At 45.2% G+C, this 17,398-nt stretch overlaps 1 protein-coding gene across 1 annotated transcript; it reads left to right on the top strand.

Annotated features, from left to right (window-relative positions):
• Window positions 1-3,689: 3,689 nt before the first annotated feature.
• Window positions 3,690-7,329, top strand: LOC311590550 (uncharacterized protein). The gene is made up of 3 exons (XM_084769656.1): window positions 3,690-4,152; window positions 5,518-5,656; window positions 5,996-7,329. The coding sequence occupies exons 1-3, from the start codon at window positions 3,994-3,996 to the stop codon at window positions 6,217-6,219; spliced, it is 522 nt and encodes a 173-aa protein (XP_084625782.1). The 5' UTR covers window positions 3,690-3,993; the 3' UTR covers window positions 6,220-7,329.
• Window positions 7,330-17,398: the final 10,069 nt, after the last annotated feature.

Below are 17,398 nucleotides of genomic sequence, written 5' to 3'. Positions count from 1 at the left end.
AGCATCTCAGAGGATTTTGGTGTTACAGCTCTCTTAGGCGATAGAGAGAAACAGCTCTTCCAGTGATTACCGCTCTCTTTATTGGGGGAAATAATGGCTATATAAACCTTGGGAAGTAGGTAGGGGCTTTGGGCTGAGCATGCATCATTGGCTGGGGCTGAGATACTGTGGAGGCTTTGTTTGTATGGAGAGGAATTCCAGATATTAGGTTATGTGTATCCCAAGCAGGCACAGACCAGGGAGGGCCCTATCTTTACTCCTGCTGGTCTCAATACTGAGATTTTCGCAGTTTGGACTGATATTGACCTCATTGTAGATCCATGCTGGTATCTCCAGTGGCTCAGTCCACGTGCCCCACAATATTATTTCTTTAAGGGAGTATGGGGGCATTTTTTAAGCAACCTTTCAGGTGTAGCTTACAGACACCAAACTTGTTTATGTGGCTATTGCTTAGGCTTATATGTGGCGGTCTTTGGGAAGCCCACACCAATGCTTGGACATGTCTCATCCTTTCCCCGAGCACCTACCTTCCTGTTAGTGCCAATGCTTAAACCTATATTAAATTTTTTTTTCATAATTCCAATACTGCTGCTGTATTCAGGCGCACAGACGGGAAGGAAGAAATAAAACTGTCTTTGTTTATGGGTTACTAATGCTTATGTAGACAATCTGAAAGAATTGACAAGACACTCTTGGAACTTCTTGTAGGAAAGTTGCAGGTTACAAAGTTAATACACAAAATGGATCATTTTCTTCTGTGCCAGCAAGAAACAAGTGGAATCTGGAGTTAAAAATACAACACTATTTATATTAGCATTTGATAAAATGAAGTACTGAGCTAAAGCTCTAGTGATGCACGTATAGAAAGGGGGTCTGAAGGCAGATGTGCTACATGAGACCATCTCAAAAATAAACCCAAATCTTGAAAGCAATGGTGTTGTTTTTTTTTTCACATAACTGGAAAAACTGTTGTACTGGCTAGTTTTAGGTCAAGTTGATATAAACTAGAATCCATGGGAGAGGAGGGAGTTGCCTGTAGGGCATTTAAAAAGTAGTGATTCATTGGGGGAGAGCCCAGCTCATTGTGGGTGGTGCCAGCCCTGTGCTGGTCTCTTATTGTCCTGGGTTCTATAAGAAAGCAGCTGAGAACCGTGGGACCAAGCCAGTTGTCAGCAGCATCATCCACGGCCTCTGCATCCGCTCCTGCATCCAAGTTCTTGGCCTGCGTGTGAGCTCCTGCCCTCGATGCTTTGGATGGTGAACTAGGAGAAAAACCAACCCTCTCCATTATTTTTAATGTTTCGTCACTGCACTAGTGACTCCAACTAAGGAAGACAGTTTAGATCACGGAGCGGTTGAAGTAGTTGGTGCTAGAAAGGACTGAGTTGTGAGGTCAAGGAACTATGAAGAGGAGCGGTAGACACAGCACGGTATGAAACAGGCCATGTTTGAGCCTCCCTGTGTGGCATTCTGGAAAAGGCACAGGTATGGCCACAATAGATGGGAGAGAGGGCGGTATGAACAGATGAGACACAAAAGACTTGAGTACAGAGAAAATACTCTGTGTTTTAAATATGTTTATTTAAAAATTCTACCATGGGCAATGTCTGCCATTACATTTTCCAAAACTTGTATGATGTACCACACCAAAAGTGAATGTAAATGGAGGATTTCGGATTATAATGACGTGTCAACACAAGCTGGCCAATCACAGCAAGCACAGCGCTCCACTAGAGTGTTGGCAGTGGGGGCAGCTGGCCAATCACAGCAAGCACAGCGCTCCACTAGGGTGTTGGCAGTGGGGGCAGCTGGCCAATCACAGCGAGCACAGCGCTCCACTAGGGTGTTGGCAGTGGGACAGCTGTGTGTATGGCCAGGAAGGGGGATGTAAAAGAAAACTCTGGTCCTTCTCTGAGTTCTTCTGTAAACCTAAAACTGCTCTACAATTTCTATCTTTAAAAAAAGAACACTTATAGGATCATAAGACGTCAAACACTAGAGATAAATCTAAAAAGATTCCATTACAATTAAGAGCCCCTAATCATCTGGAGACACCACAGAGAGACTGAAAGAGCGAGCCAGGAAAGGAGGGAGGCCCTGCAAACACGCACTGGTAAAGGTCTCTTAGCCAGCGAGTCAGGAAACAGAGCGACCACTAAGGGAAAGACAGATAAAGTAAACAACAAAGGAGACTATCCATGCAAGAAACACATGGAAATAAGCTGACAGCCAAAAATGAGGAAAAGTCATTCAAACCACCAAGGAGTGTCATTACCATGAGCAGGAGAACAACAAAACAAACGTGACAATATCAAGTCTGTCTCACAAGAGAAGAAGAAAGAATTTGTATGTACTGACCACTCTAACCCCTAGACATCCCTACGCACCCCACGTACCATACTCCCCCACATGCCACACACATACATGCATACCATATGCACACCGAAAATACCATATACACACATATACCACATCCACACCCCCCACAATATATACCACACACTCATACATACACACCACACACATACACCACACACCACACACCACACATACACACACACACCACATGCTATGTACCCCACACACTACACATATTATATCACTACACATACCATATACACATACCACATGCACACACACATATATGCTATACATACAATACACATCATAGACAGATACATACACACCACGTACACACATCACATGCCATATATCACACACACCATTCACACTACACATACTTTATCACCACACACAGATACACACCACATACAACAACACGAACACAGCACATATACACACTATATGCTACATACACACCACGTGTCACATACCACACACATCACATGACACACACATACATATACTATGTCACCATATACCCACAAACATACATACCTCCCACCACACCCTCACCCCATATCACCCCATACATGTAACACATATCTTCCATGTCTCATACCATACATATATGTACACCCCAACACACAGAGAACATACACATACTACATACCACACACATACACATTACACACATATCATAGACACACATCACACACATATCACATGCCACATATCACACACACACCACATACAACACACATACACATACACAAAAGACATACACACATATACACACATCCCATACCACACACACACATACCCTCCACATCCCACTCTACACACATACATATACCCCAAACACACACACACACACACACACACACACACACACACACACACACCAGAGAAATTAAACTTAGGCCCTGTGTATGCTGGGCCATTGTGCTACACGGTCACACTTCCATCCCCTTTTTCACTTTTTATTTTGGGAAGGGTCTCACTAGGTTGCCCAGACAGGCCTTGAACTTGCGATCACCACCCGGGCAGGTCTCAATCTGCGGTTCTGTAGCTTCAGTCTCCCTAGGAGCAGAATTTCAAGGCTGGTTCTGCATCCCCTTTGCCCATAGTTTAACATTATATTCAACATCCAACGTATTAACATCCTATGTGATTGTCCAATTACAAAAACAAAGGCCCAGAAGCTTGAACAAGACTCAGTGTATGTGCCTCTCAAGGTTTCTATCTGGGCCACGTGTCACATACCATGCACACCATATACCACACACATGACACACACCACACTACACACACTATATCAACACACACACACACACACACACACGCACGCACGCACGCACGCACACACACACACACACACACACACACACACACACGCACACACACGGTGTGCTTCGTTCCCAGCATCATTGAATAGGTAAGATCTTAAGACAACTTGCTCTTCCTTTGGTCCATTTAGTCACACCGTATCATTTACCATCATCTCAGCAGCTTTGGGTATTTTTGGGTTTTGAAGGGGGATGGGGTGGGGTAGAATGTTTTTTTTTATCGGAAGAAGGCAAAGGTGTGTTTGTTCCAATACTGCCCATCCTTCTGAAGACTGTTAATGAGTCTGGATGCCTTTGGTCGTGCATGGAAGCGACACTAGGTGGCGCTCCTCCTTTTCAGTCACCGCTGCCTGCTGGCAGCTGGGCAGCGGGTTTCCCAGTAGCGGTAAAGGCAGAGCCCGAAAGGACAAGGTCATGTCGGCCAAACCGGAATGGCATGGAGAAATCTGTCCTTCGGAGGAAGGTACAGGACATCTTTCCTCATGACAGCTAGGACCGTAGCCAGTTTGCAGGCGACTCTGTTCCTCCACTTCTCAGCAAGCCTCAGGAAATGATCACTGCACTTTCCAAAGGGACCCAAGGGGAGCAGAATCCATGAACTCTGGGAAACCTTGACTTAATTGTTCTCAGCGGCAGGCATTTACTGGTAGCACAGAAAGGGCTCAAATAGTGTATGTTGTCCCTGAGGGGTAACATTATATCACTGGGGTGGGGGTGGGGGCGGCGAGAGAGGGGAGAAGGACAGGTCTTCAAAAACCACGCGTTTCTGTTCTGTGTCCTCTACTTTACCTGCCCAGGTGAATACCACCTGAGCCATCCGTCCATCCATCCATCCATGCATCCATCCATCCATCCACCCACCCACCCACAGAGGAGCCTCCAGGCATGGCTGTATTTCCTGTTTTGCTTTCTTTTCTACTCATTAATTCTGTTTTACTGTCTGTTACTCCATGATCTTGTATGTGCCCAGTCACTTATCTGCCTGTTGTGTTCAAAGCCTTAAAGCACATAGATGCTTTATAGATGGTGGTGGGTGACCCAGAGCTTCAGCTGGACCAGTCTTCTGTGGGCCTGTTCCCACCCATGTAAAGTACCCCATTCCTGTTTGTCCATTAGATTCCCAGTAATACAAGCCTTTCCTTGAAAAAAACCTCTCGTGAAAAGTACTTTTGATCTGAAGGCTTCCGTTGAACATTGGGGAAAAAAAAGAAAAACAACCAAATAGTTTAATCCTGAACTGTGTGGATATAACAAACCCTGTAGCCGAGACCACCCCACTTTCTCCCATCCCATGAACCCCTCTCAGGATCTTCCCAGTTCCTATACCCTAACCAAATTCCGAGGCAAAGTTTGCTCAAGCTCATTGTCATATAGGCCAAGCTGAAGAGCCCTCGGCAACAAAGCCAGAGAGCAGAGATAGGACCATCCTCTCACAGAGTAGTAAGCAACTTGCTTCCTTCCAAGCTTCTCGCCTGCTCTTAGGGTTCTGTGGCTTTACACGCCTGTGCCCCTCCCCTTCCCCCCAGTCTTCTTCCTGCCTAGTCATATTTCTTTCTAGAATAAACTGCTTGGAAGGATGACAAAGCCCTCCAAGAAGGTCAATAGGCCCTCGAACAGAGTCTGAAGCTGAGGTTTTTGAGTCCGGAGCGAAGGTAAATTCTCCTTACTTAGCTTTGCCACCGTGACTGTCCAAAAGGGAGCAAGGGGTTGTATTTGTCAGCGCTAGGTTCTTATTTGTTGGAAGGAGAAGTTAAAAGGGCCTACGGGTCTCATTCTAGAGGTCCCTCTGCTCCCCTGAGACCTCCCCTGGCGTTAAATGTTTATAAAGGGAGCAGCTGGAGCGGATGCGCCTTCGAATCTCAGCAGCTCATCTGCAGGTAGCCGCGGTCCAAAGCAGTTTTACTGGTCTTCATTAAGAGGCCCCTGTTTGGTCCGACAGGCAGCTTGTTCTTTCTGTGGATTCCTCGGTAAGTTGAGCAGATGCCAGTCTCTCACACGGACTCTGTTGCCTGCTTTTTGACCACTTCCCTCTGGTGGGGCTGCCTGGCCAGCAGGCCACCTTGGTAGGCAATGCACTCAGTACTGCTGTGGTGGGCTGGTAAGGGGGGGCAGTCCCCTTTTCTTGAGGTGGAGGGGAAGGGGGAGGGCAGAAGAGGGAGGGAGGGAGAGACTGGGAGAAGAGGAGGGAGGGGGCTATGATTGGGATGTAAAGTGAATAAACAAACATAACATTTAGAAAGAAAAATACAATAAACGAGGCCCTTGTCCACTACCTGCCAGTCGCTTCTTCCTCTCTATCTTTTCAGTTGCTGGCAGACAGAAGAAGATGGCAAAGGAGACGTGTCCACTGCTTCTGTGCATCTTGGCCCTTTATAGCAGCTCTGCGCACATCCCGAGTGGTTTGCTACACTTACTCGGAGGTTTCGGAAGCCTGGCTGGTCAGGACGCACATGAACCTGTAACAGACAACTTGCTGTGTTTGTCACTCACTGGAAAACCAAATTCCCATCTGGGCTTCAGCTCCATGTAGCCAGTCTCCCGTCCTTTTCTAGAAACATTTTTTTTCATTTTTATTTTTAAAAACTGATTAATTAGGGCTGGAGAGATGGCTCAGAGGTTAAGAGCGTTGACTGCTCTTCCAGAGGTCCTGAGTTCAATTCCCAGCAACCATGTGGTGGCTCACAACCATGTACAATTTGATCTGATGCCCTCTTCTGGCCTGCAGGTGTACATGCAGGTAGAGCACTGGATGCATGATAAAGAAATCTTTTTTTAAAAAACTGATTAATTAGCTGATTACTTCCTGTGTATGGTACAGACCTGTGAGTATGTGCACTTTACGTGTGAGCAGGCATGGGATAGGGTCTCTCACTGGCCTAGCACTTGCTGATTAGGCTGGCTGCAGTTGAGCTTGAGTGATCTTCCTGCCTCTGCCTTCCAGGGGCTGGGATCACCACTGCACAGTGCCCTGCCTCTGCCTCCCAGGGGCTGGGATCACTACTGCACAGTGCCCTGCCTCTGCCTCCCAGGGGCTGGGATCACTACTGTACAGTGCCCTGCCTCTGCCTCCCTGGGGCTGGGATCAGCACTGTACAGCGCCCTGCCTCTGCCTTCCAGGGGATGGGATCCCACTGCACAGTGCCCTGCCTCTGCCTCCCAAGGGGTTGGGATCACCACTGTACAGTGCCACACTCAGCTTTTTCTGTGAGTGCTGTGGATCTGAGCTGAGGTCCTCATGCTGTATGGCAAGCACTGTCTCCACTGAGTCACCTCCCCAGCCATTTCATTTCTCATCAATAAACTGGAAGCTTCTATGGTTGATCCCATACTGACTCTTTGAATGCTTTGTCTTCTCTGAACGTTAAGGCCTTTTTTCTCCCTGGAGAAAATTATTGAATTGGTCTTGATTTAGTCTTTTTTTTTTTTTTTTGACTAGTTTATGGTTCACCTTTTGACTTCTTTTTCATGGTGTGTTGCCACATTTTGAGGACCTCAGGACTCAAAGGTTCCATCCGGGACTACATTTCCCAGCCTTTCCTATTCACAGGACACTCATGTCTAGCTGGGCCTAATAACTAATTTTCAACAATTGGATTTGAGCAAAATAATTTTGTAAAGGTCTGGGGTGAGGTGGACTGTCAATGGCTCACCATAGTCTCGTCTCTTCTCTTCTCTCTCTCCTCTCTCTCTCTCTCTCTCTCTCTCTCTCTCTCTCTGTCCTGGACTCACTTTGTAGAACAGACTGGCCTCAAACTCACAGAGATCCTCCTGCCTCTGCCTCCTTAGTGCTGGGATTAAAGGTTTATGCCACCATCACCTGGTCCTAGTCTCTTTTTTCATATGCAGATGCTCAGAAGAAGAACAAACTACTGGGCAGAGGGGTCCTGGGCTCTGAAAGGCCATAGGGGCCATAGAGTCACCTTGACTGCTGACTCAGGAAGATAACTTCTACAGGGCTCATCACAGAAACACGGCAGTCTGTGACACAGCCTTATCTACTCTCTGGCTTGCTTTTTTTCTGGCACCCATCCTGGCTGCCCCCTCCTTTTCTGTTTTTCTTTCTAAATAAATGTTTTAAGCCTTAATATCTTTCAGAATGGTTTCTTTAATACAAGTCTTGAAATTAGAAATTACTTCAACTTTCCATAAAAAGAATTTGGAATTATAGAACCAGAGGTGGGGTAGGAGGAAGAGAGAGAGAGAGAGAGAGAGAGAGAGAGAGAGAGAGAGAGAGAGAGAGAGAGGGGAGGGGGCAGGGATTGGTATTTTCTTTACTCTTGATTGTTACAAAACATCTGGCAAAAGCAACATTAAAAAAGGAAGGATTTGTTTTGGTGCACGGTTTCAAGAGTTTCAGTCCATCTTGGTGGGCGGGGCCTGGCAAAGCAGTTCCCTGGCATTGGGAGCTTGTGGTGGACATCTTTATGCAGGGAAGGAGCCAAGGATAATAAACTCCCAAGGACTCATCACCGGGGACCCATTCCCTCTAGCTAAGCCCCATCATATAAAAGATCTACAGCCTTCCAAAAGAGACCACGTGTCCAGACATCAGCCTGTGAATGAGCGTCCAGAGGCACAGCATCTGAATCCTGTGGGTGCCTCTTCCTGGGTGCCTCTTCCCTGGAGAAACCAGTGTGCACAGGATGTCTCAAGTATCTTTGAACAGCGATGGAGGGTTAGATAGGTGGGCAGGTAAATAGCAGACAGATAGTTACGTTTTCAGATACCCGTTTACAGCTCATTGGGGATAGAGAGAAAACAATGAAACTAGAATTTCTAGGGAAAATGAATAGAGATGCTTAAAAACATGTAAGGAGTGAAGAGGGAAAGAGCTTGGCAGATTTTCTCAGAACATGTCCTGGTTGAAATATCTGAAAGTTGGGAAGGTGTGTGTGTGTGTGTGTGTGTGTGTGTGTGTGTGTGTGTGTGTGTATGCGCAAGTGTAAGGGGGATATTTATTAATGGCTTAACTGATCAGAAGCTGATCACACAGTCACAGGAACTATCTACAGAGATCCACAGAAACCACTAGCTGCTCAGTTCAAGGACTGGGAAACCTCAGAACGAGAGGGTCAGTGATACAGCCCTGTTCTAAAGCTGGAGACCAAGAAACTTCCCCCAGAGAGTTGCTGGTTTGAGTCTACACCCAGAAGCTGAAAAATCTGGAATCTGATGTTCACAGACCAGAACAGCTGAAAAAATGCACCTACTCAAAAAAAAAAAATAGGTTTGTGTGCACAGGCTACCAGCGTCTCTCTCTTCTGCCTTTTCTTTTCTTTGATCAAGGTGGTGTCCTGCACATTCAGGACAGGCCTTCCCCACTCAGCTTCTTGACACACATAGCAACTATCTCTGGAAACACCTTCTCAGTCACTACCGAAAGTGTACTTCCATTTTTTTTTCTAGTTGTCTTTCAATCCTGTCAGCTTGGGAACCAGTATTAACTATGATCACAGTGTATCTCCTAAATCTTTGCTCTTCCCAAAGAACTAAGCCAGGCAACCTTGATGCAGCTTACATGTACCAACCATGTATTTAGGCAATGCATGCATGCCAGTCTTCTAAATTTTACACATTAATTATTCCTTTTATTCCTAAACCTAACTATCAGAATCAAGCATAATTTGATACTACATGAAAAGTTCTGGAGATAGGTTTAAGAAATGTCTATTTTTAACAATCCATTTGGAAGCAGCCAGCTTGTTACCAGCCTGCAGACCGGTGTTTGTAAAACCAAGGAGTGCTGTATCTTTCCCCGCCCCAAAATCCTACATTCCTCTCCTCCACCTGTGTGCCACCCGAACCACTTTCTCTTGGCAACCAAACACGGGTAACCAAGCCGGCCCATCTTCAGGCGCTCACCACGATATAAAGATATGCTTTCAAAGTCGTTAGCAAATGATCTCTTTTACAAACATCAAACCTTTGTTCTACCAGTCACCCCCTATCTGCAAGTGGGTAACCACTTACACAACTCAGATACACCCAGACACATGGACCAGATAGGTTCCGACACTGGGCATCCTCACTCAGTGAGAGATGCGTTAAAATCCCCATACTGACCTTTGCCTCTCGTGGGTGTCTTCCTTTCTACCCAGTACTTGGGAATCTCCCCTTAGATAACCGGACTTTGCTGTTTTCTCAGGATGAACCAACCTGGAGCATCCTCTTCTGGGAAGCTTTTGTAAGGAGCCTGTTAAAGAAGAACAAAGCAGATTCAAGGAAACTGCCATCTGGTTTTCAAGTTGCAGATGCCCACATGAGCCTTGAAAAAAACCCAGCAGGAGAGGAGGTGGAAGATCCTGTGGGCTGGCTGATGACGGGAGAAAGGAGAAGAGGACTTTTTTCCCTTAGAAATCCTGCAGTTGAGCCTAGTCATCACAGTGGGAGCCAGAAAGAGACAACTGGTTGACAAAATTATACACCTAAATCCTCCAGTAAGCAATCTTATTTTTATATTTATATTCCAGAGACGGCGTTTTGTGGCAACCTTCCTCTCCTAGCTCTTCAGAGATGAACAGGAAGACAGTGTTCTTCTGATCACAAATTTTCCCCTTTGCTTATGTTTTCTAGTCAAATTTCTGACATGGAAAAAGGAACAAGGAGACTGGCCCATTCTATATATGCATGTACATGTCATTGAGACCTACATATGTTATATATCACACCCACGCGCGTGCACACACACACACACACACACACACACACACACACACACACACACACACACACCCCAATCTCCTATGCCCATTGCAGACACAGTAAAAAGTCAGGGTAAAAAATATAATTTTATTTAAAAATTTTAGAATTTTGCAACTATAAAAATCTTAGTGATGACCTAATACAAGAAGCCTCATTTTAGAGGATAATTTATAAAAGGCTAGAGAGGTAAGTAGCTGTGCCCAGGTGCATACAAGTTAGTCAGGATGAGACTTATAGGAGTCTAAGTGATGTGTGCCCTAGATCTCTCTTAAAGGAAGAATTTGCTGTTCCTGCTGCTGTGAGGGCAGATGGCACTAGCCTTCAGCTGTCAGCCTCTTTAAGAATTATCCCAGGTGCCTAGGAAAAAGCCTTTCCTGAATCAGTCCATATCCAAAGACCTGCCTAAGTACAGAGGACCAGCCTTTTGACCTTGTGTGGGGACAATTTAATGGTCATTTTTTCTTCCTTGTGGGGCTCTCAGGTGGGCAGAGAATATTCTTTGTAGCTTGCCTTCTTCCTCTGTTCCCCTCACTGTTCCTCTGCAAATGTTGAACCCAAGGGCACCTCTGAATATGTTTCTTGTACATTGACCATCATTGACTTTCATCTTCAAAGAACCTGATCTGGAGCAAGAATGAAATAAAAAATGTTATCTTTTTGTTCCTGAGAAAATATCCATTCCGGAGTTGTGTGTGGAGTCTTTCTGTCTGTGCATGCGTGTGTGTGTATGTTGTATGTCTGTGAGATATATATATATATATATATATATATATATATATATATATATATATATATATATATATTCATTCCTGGTCTCCACACTTCTAAGAGCTTATTTTTGGGGGTATATAGGGTGGAAAACAGCTCCTTAAAAAAAACCCTCCCCACCAAAAACCATGTACTACCAGACTGTGAAAATAATGCTGGGGAATCTTCAGACAGCAGTTTCCAAGCATGGAAGTGCAAGGGGAAGTCACATGACTTTCCATTCTGGTTTAGTAAAAGTCTTAGGGTTCTTGGAGGGCTTATTGTGGTGGGGGCTCTCTGGATGCAAGAGTGTAACTCAAGGACCATGGTCAACAAGCAGGTAAAGTGGATGTCCTGGGGTGTACGCATCGGGGCATTTAGCAACCACAATAGGAACGGGGAGAATGGCTTCCATCAGGCAGAAGCAGGGGCATCACAGGTCAAACTAGAAGAGTAATTCTTGTGAGATTCCTTGTTGATTATTTGTCAAGTGTTTGCCCATACATGAACACCCTGTGGTTCACCTGCTCTTAGGCTAAGGTCAAGAAGTAACAAAGGACATTACAAGATTGGTGCCTTTGGGATCAATGGGCTGAGACTGAAAAGCAGCTTCAACTGGTGAGTCTGTATAGGTGTGTCTACATGTAGAGGGTAGGAGACAATTTGGGTATTCTTCAAAAGCTCTCTGACCTGATTTTTGTTTGGTTTATTTTGAGGTACGATGTCCTGATTGGCATCTTTCTGTCTACTCAACACATGCTAGAGTCTCGTGAGAAGAGGGAGCTTCCAAAAACAAATGTCCCCTCCAGATTGGCCTATGGGCAAGCCTGTGGGGAATTTTTCTGCTCAATGATTGATGTGGGATGGCCCATCCCACTGTGGGTAGTGCTGCCCCTTGGGAAGGTGGTCCTGACTTTTATAAGAAAGCAAGGTGAGCAAGCAGAACAAGCAAAGAGGGACCCTCAGTAAATAATACTCCTCCACTGGCCTCTGCTTCTGCTCCTGCCCTGAATTGGTCCCCAAACTTTCCTTCATGGTGGACGGCTATCAGAGAATGTACGTTGAAATAAATCCTTTCCTCCCCAAGTTTCTTGAGTCCTGGTGTTTTATCTCAGCAATAGAAACCCTAACTAAGACAGATGGTCTTTCAGTGGTCTTGAGCTCATCAAGTAGGCTGCCTGGCTGCCAGCAAGGCCCGGGGGTCCATCTGGCCCAGCTTCCCTGGCACTGGGATTACAAGCTGCCACAGTGTGTGGCTTCTGGAGATCAAGCTCAGCTCCACATGCTCATGTGGTGGGGCACTTACCTCAGGGATTACCTCCTCCACCCAACAGTGTCAACTTGAAAACAAACTGATGGGCAAAATAACCTATCTTATTAAATGTGAGACTAATACCTAGTGGGGATGCTTTATTTGGCTGTCTCTATTGTTGTTGTTGTTGTTGTTGTTTTTCAGCCACCATGATTGATGATATAGATTACTGACTGCTGTAGACCTAAGAAAACACAACTCTCATCTTAAAGGGGATACGAGGTAATTTATTTTTGCATGACTATGGCCAGAGAACCCAGATTCCCATTGCCCCAAATTCCACAATCCAACATACTAACACTCTTAAGGAACTTCCTAGTAACAGGACAAACATTCATAAATCAATATGTTTTTCAAATACGTTGATGGACCATCAGTTAGGTAGGTTACAGCCAAGTGGCAGATTCTCTGGCATAGGTACATGGGCTACTTGGTGACATTTTAGTCTTTGGGTTCATAGAAACTGCTTGTCTGTTAGCTAACACACCGAAGGTTTTTGTTTGTTTGTTTGTTTGTTTTTTTAATCTGTTTGGGTTGAGCATCTCTTTGCAGTGGACACGGCTCTGTGCAAGTCTGTCACTCTCTCTAGAAGGATGCTGGAGGCCACAGACTGCATCTCTTCCTGGAGTCCAGTAACTCTAATCTAGATCTAACTTAGAGGATGACTGAAGGTTTCCACTAATTGACAAATATGGAGAAAGGAGCTGCCAGCCATGAGTAACTGGATTTTCCTGCTTCCATTTTCCTTTACTCACTGAGGCCAACAGAGTGCAGAGCCTCCCCAGTGTCCCCCTTGGAGACAGAAGGAGAATACGGAGTGGACCTTTGTTTGCCTCCAGATGGTCGGAGCTGGGATGGAGCCCAACAGCTGTGTTTGGGTAGAAGGCGAGAGGGCAGATGGCCTGATGTCTGTTTGCAGACAGCCTGAGAAGCCACAGTCCTGGTGGAAGGCCTTCTCTGAGGGAAACTCAACAGGACAGTGATGGAGTAGGGCACATGCCAGGGCAGCCACTGTGTTAGCATTTACTGCTCAGACACTGGCCAGCATGGTTCTGAGGCAGCAGAGACTGAGCACTCTGTGCACAAGGCTTCACGGTGGCTCTTAGCAGTGCAATCCTAAACAAAGCCTTTCCTGTGTTAAAACTCCATTAATTACTGTCGCTTAACAATTGGTTTAACACAAGCAAGCCTCATTAGATTTCAGTCTCATTTTGTGCAAATTTGGGCAGGCAGTGAAGTATTGACCCAACCAGCATTCGAGGGGGTGGAAAGCAAGCGAGGGGGTGGCTTCTTTAGTTGCTTAAAATATTGAGAACCAGAACATAACAAAAGCCTAGTAATATGTACAATGATGCTATATGTTTAGACTCAACTACGCTTGTTGAATCCTTCATATTAAAAAAAATTTTTTTTTAAAGCTGGAAGGTAAATTCTTGCAGACAAAGCCAAAGATAGCACTGATGCAGCTTTACTGATGGCCCTTCCTCTCTCGGTCCAGGGCCAGTCAGTCCTAACCGCAAGGCACAGTGAGTTGCACATGACTCACATCAGTTACTAATTTGTATGTTCCGAGACAGCCCCTCCAAATCCTTCATCAGAATTGATTGTTCTTTTTCCTTATTGAATAGTCAAGCCTTGATCTAAAAGCACCATTTAGTTTCTGTTCATACTAAAGTTGTAGTTTTGAAAGATTTGCAGCCATTGTTTGTGGGTGTCCATTCCCTGAAACAGTTTTATGTTCTTGAGCCAAGGCCTTGCTGTACAAGCTTGCCTCAGCTCTGCATGCCTTAACAGTGCTGCAAGTACAGGCATGTCCAACTGCGCCTGGCCCTCCAATACAGTTTTTATATTTTTTAAAGAAAATGATCCTAAAAAACCAAAATTGTTGGAAGACATCCTAATGAGGAAAGTAGAGCAGAATTCTTTCTCCCTCCCCAATTACGCATTCCTACTTATCAGGTGCAAGGAACCTAGAAATCCTTGCATGGTTTCTTGGGTGCCTGCTCATCAAGAGTTCCCAGCTGCTAGGCAGATTTAGCTGGAGTTAACCAATGAGACCCACTAGATATAGCTACTAAAATCTTTTACAATTAAGTAAAAATTTAGAAGTTAAACATTCAGTCCATCACCCACAGGTTCTATGGGCACCCAGTGCACGTAACTACTGTAACACTGGATGGCACAGATACACAGCGTTCCTATCATTGCAGAGAGCTGGACTGCGTTGATGCCTAACAAGGCAGTTCGTCCCAGCGCCAGCTCAGGCTTGCTTGTTTTTATGACTGAATTGACCTGTTGTCTGAGTTTATTAATCAGTTCGGTTGAAATAACTGTACTCAGGCAGCTGTGAGGGAGAGGACAGAAGAGGCTTGTTTCTCGAAATGGCAAGAGTGAAAGTGCTGAACAATAGTAATAGCTGGTATTTACTCAGCCAGCCACGCTGTGCTGACCACCTAGCCTGTGTTATCTCATTCTTTGCACAATAGCCTGATGATTATTCTACTTTATCAGGAAAGCAAACTAATAGCAGAACTGGAAAGGGCCTCTAGTGTCTGTCTATTCAACCCCTAGTTTACAAAGCTCAGGCTCTAGAGTTTGATTGGATTCAATTCTGTGATCTTGGGCAAGTACCTCTTTGTGCCTTAGTTGCCTTATATGAAAAAATGGAGAATTTTATAGATTTTTGTGATGTTTCAGCATGATTAGTTCATGTTAAGTACTACAGGTCTAGTTAGGTGCTTACTGTTGATTCCAAGTGTGTGCTCAAGTCACATAGTTAATGCCAAGTTAGTACAGTTTCCATCACTGCAAATGAGCTCCTCTTATATATATAAGCCACAGCATGCCCCAGGCCAGCCACCACCAAGCTTTAGCTAGCCTGAGCCTTTTTACCTTAATGGCTTGGCAGCCCATTTTCTAGTATCTGTAGCTGGAGTTTTGGTTTCTTTAAAGCCTCAGTTGTGTTATGTAAACATGTTTTTGTTTTAATCCCAGGTGCAGGATATGAGGCTGCTTTAGACTGTCCACAACATTAGACTCTGCCTCATGTGGGCTCTGAGAGGAGCGTGATCTTGGCCAGCTGGGGATAGTCTAATTCTGAGGACTCTGGGATGGAATAAATGGCAGAGCCCAGAGGGGGGCTGAGGGTGCTCCAAGGAAGAAGCTGTCTGCTGCTGCCCACTCCTGCTCCTGGTTGTAGTTGTTCCTGAGAAGAAGTTGGAGATGCCCTGAAATGAAGATTGGACTTGTCCCCAAGGAACCCCTAAATAGCAGGAAGTAGCTAAGGAGAACTCTGCCCCCTCTCCCCAATAACCTCCTTTCTCTCTTAGCTGGTGTTAGAAGGGATTGGAGGGAGGAAGGGAGGCAGATGCATAAGATGTCCCGATAAAATAGATTTTAAAAGGCACCTACAAGCGTCTTGGGAAACAGTATCGTGGTTAATTTAAAAGTATGGCCTAATCAATGTTTATCAGTAGGCTAATTATTATGGTGGTATTTTTCTAACTGCTAACAATCAATGAAAACACAGACACCTGATGTATTTAAGAATAAGCCTTTACCCGGGGCAAGGCAGATATTACCCCTAAGTTATCCTCCAATAACTCCCACTCTCCATCCCATTCCAGCTGCTTCTAATGATTTCTCTGTGGGCTGCCTCACATCCATAATCCCAAAGTACTTGCTAATGTTCTGCATCTCTTTCCAGGAGGAACTTCAGCATTCCTCTTCCGGGCCCATGTGGCTCTATTCCTATCCCATGGCCGTTCTCTTCTTCCTCCTCCTCCTCCTCCTCCTCCTCCTCCTCCTCCTCCTCTTCCTCCTCCTCCCCTCCTTCCTCTGTCCTGTGCATCTCTTTCCCAAGATTCTCCCTGTCTTCAAAAGCCCTTGAACCTTATGCTTATCCCATTTGCCTGTCCAGGTGTGTTGGCTTTTTATTGGACAAATAGAAATAAGGTTTTAGGCAAGGTTACCTTAGTAATACTTGGAGCACAAAGACAGCAAACAGTAGTTAGCATCAAAATACATCAGGCCAACCTCCAACACATTAGCATGTGTGCTTTAGCAAGGCCAGTGATGAGTCTCTCATGAGAGCATCTGGGGCTCTCTGGCTGGCTGGTATGTGAAGGCTAGCCTAGATGATCGCCAACACTCCCCTGTCATTTAAAGTATGATCAGATGATCTGAGCTAAGAGCTCAGAGCTGGGGTTCTGGGCTAAATCAAAGACTCAGGGAAGACCTTTTGACTTAGGAAACATTGGAATCTGGAAGTCTGGTCTCCTAGATGAGGAGAACAGAAGGCTTGCTGAGGAGAGCAGAGAGGAAGGAAGGCTGAGGAAAGGTAGACCAGTGAATTCCAAGTCACAGTTAAGAGTTCTTTCTGTGACTATGTATAACAATAATGCCCTGTTTGAGTGTTTTCTTTCTACAAAAGTAAATGTTAAGGAGCAAGACATGGTGGCTCATGGTGCAGTCCTAGCACACTGGAAAGAGAACTGTGGGTTTGAGGCCAGACTGAGCTACACAGTAAAATCCTTTTTCTGGTGTGATTAAAGTGACTTAGACTTTGTCCATGTGTACGATGAACACATATGTGAAAGTATCAAATGGTACCCCATTATTACTAATAATGTGTGTATCTTTATATATCAGATAAGAGTATTTAATTTCAAAATATTCTTTGCTATCAAAGAAGAGAGATTTGAGAAAAAGAAGTTATTGGGAGCCCACTAGACTAGTCCTTCCATATTTGCACCATACTTTGCGTTTGTGTGGCGGAACCTTCTATGCTTCCGTGGCCTGTGTAGGTGTGGCCTTGACTCAGAGGCTGAGATGCCCTCTTTGGCTCACACTTCTTCTGTTGCTGACTCAAGGTTGTCACCGTAAAATGCCAGCGTTTCTTTAGAAGATGATAATTCATAGGTTTGGATCTGTCTGTGTGCTCTGAAGA

The sequence above is a fragment of the Acomys minous genome, assembly GCF_964271855.1.
Source record: "Acomys minous genome assembly, chromosome: 19".
Lineage (NCBI taxonomy): Eukaryota > Metazoa > Chordata > Mammalia > Rodentia > Muridae > Acomys > Acomys minous.
Note: the sequence above shows the minus strand (reverse complement) of the source record. Positions and strands in the feature narration are given on the sequence as shown.

Coding starts and splice junctions, on each gene's coding strand:
- LOC311590550 (XM_084769656.1), top strand. CDS start 3,994: ATGGAAGCGACACTAGGTGGCGCTCCTCCTTTTCAGTCACCGCTGCCT. Junction 4,153..5,517: donor AATCTGTCCTTCGGAGGAAG/GTACAGGACATC, acceptor ATGTTTATAAAG/GGAGCAGCTGGAGCGGATGC. Junction 5,657..5,995: donor TTCTTTCTGTGGATTCCTCG/GTAAGTTGAGCA, acceptor CTATCTTTTCAG/TTGCTGGCAGACAGAAGAAG.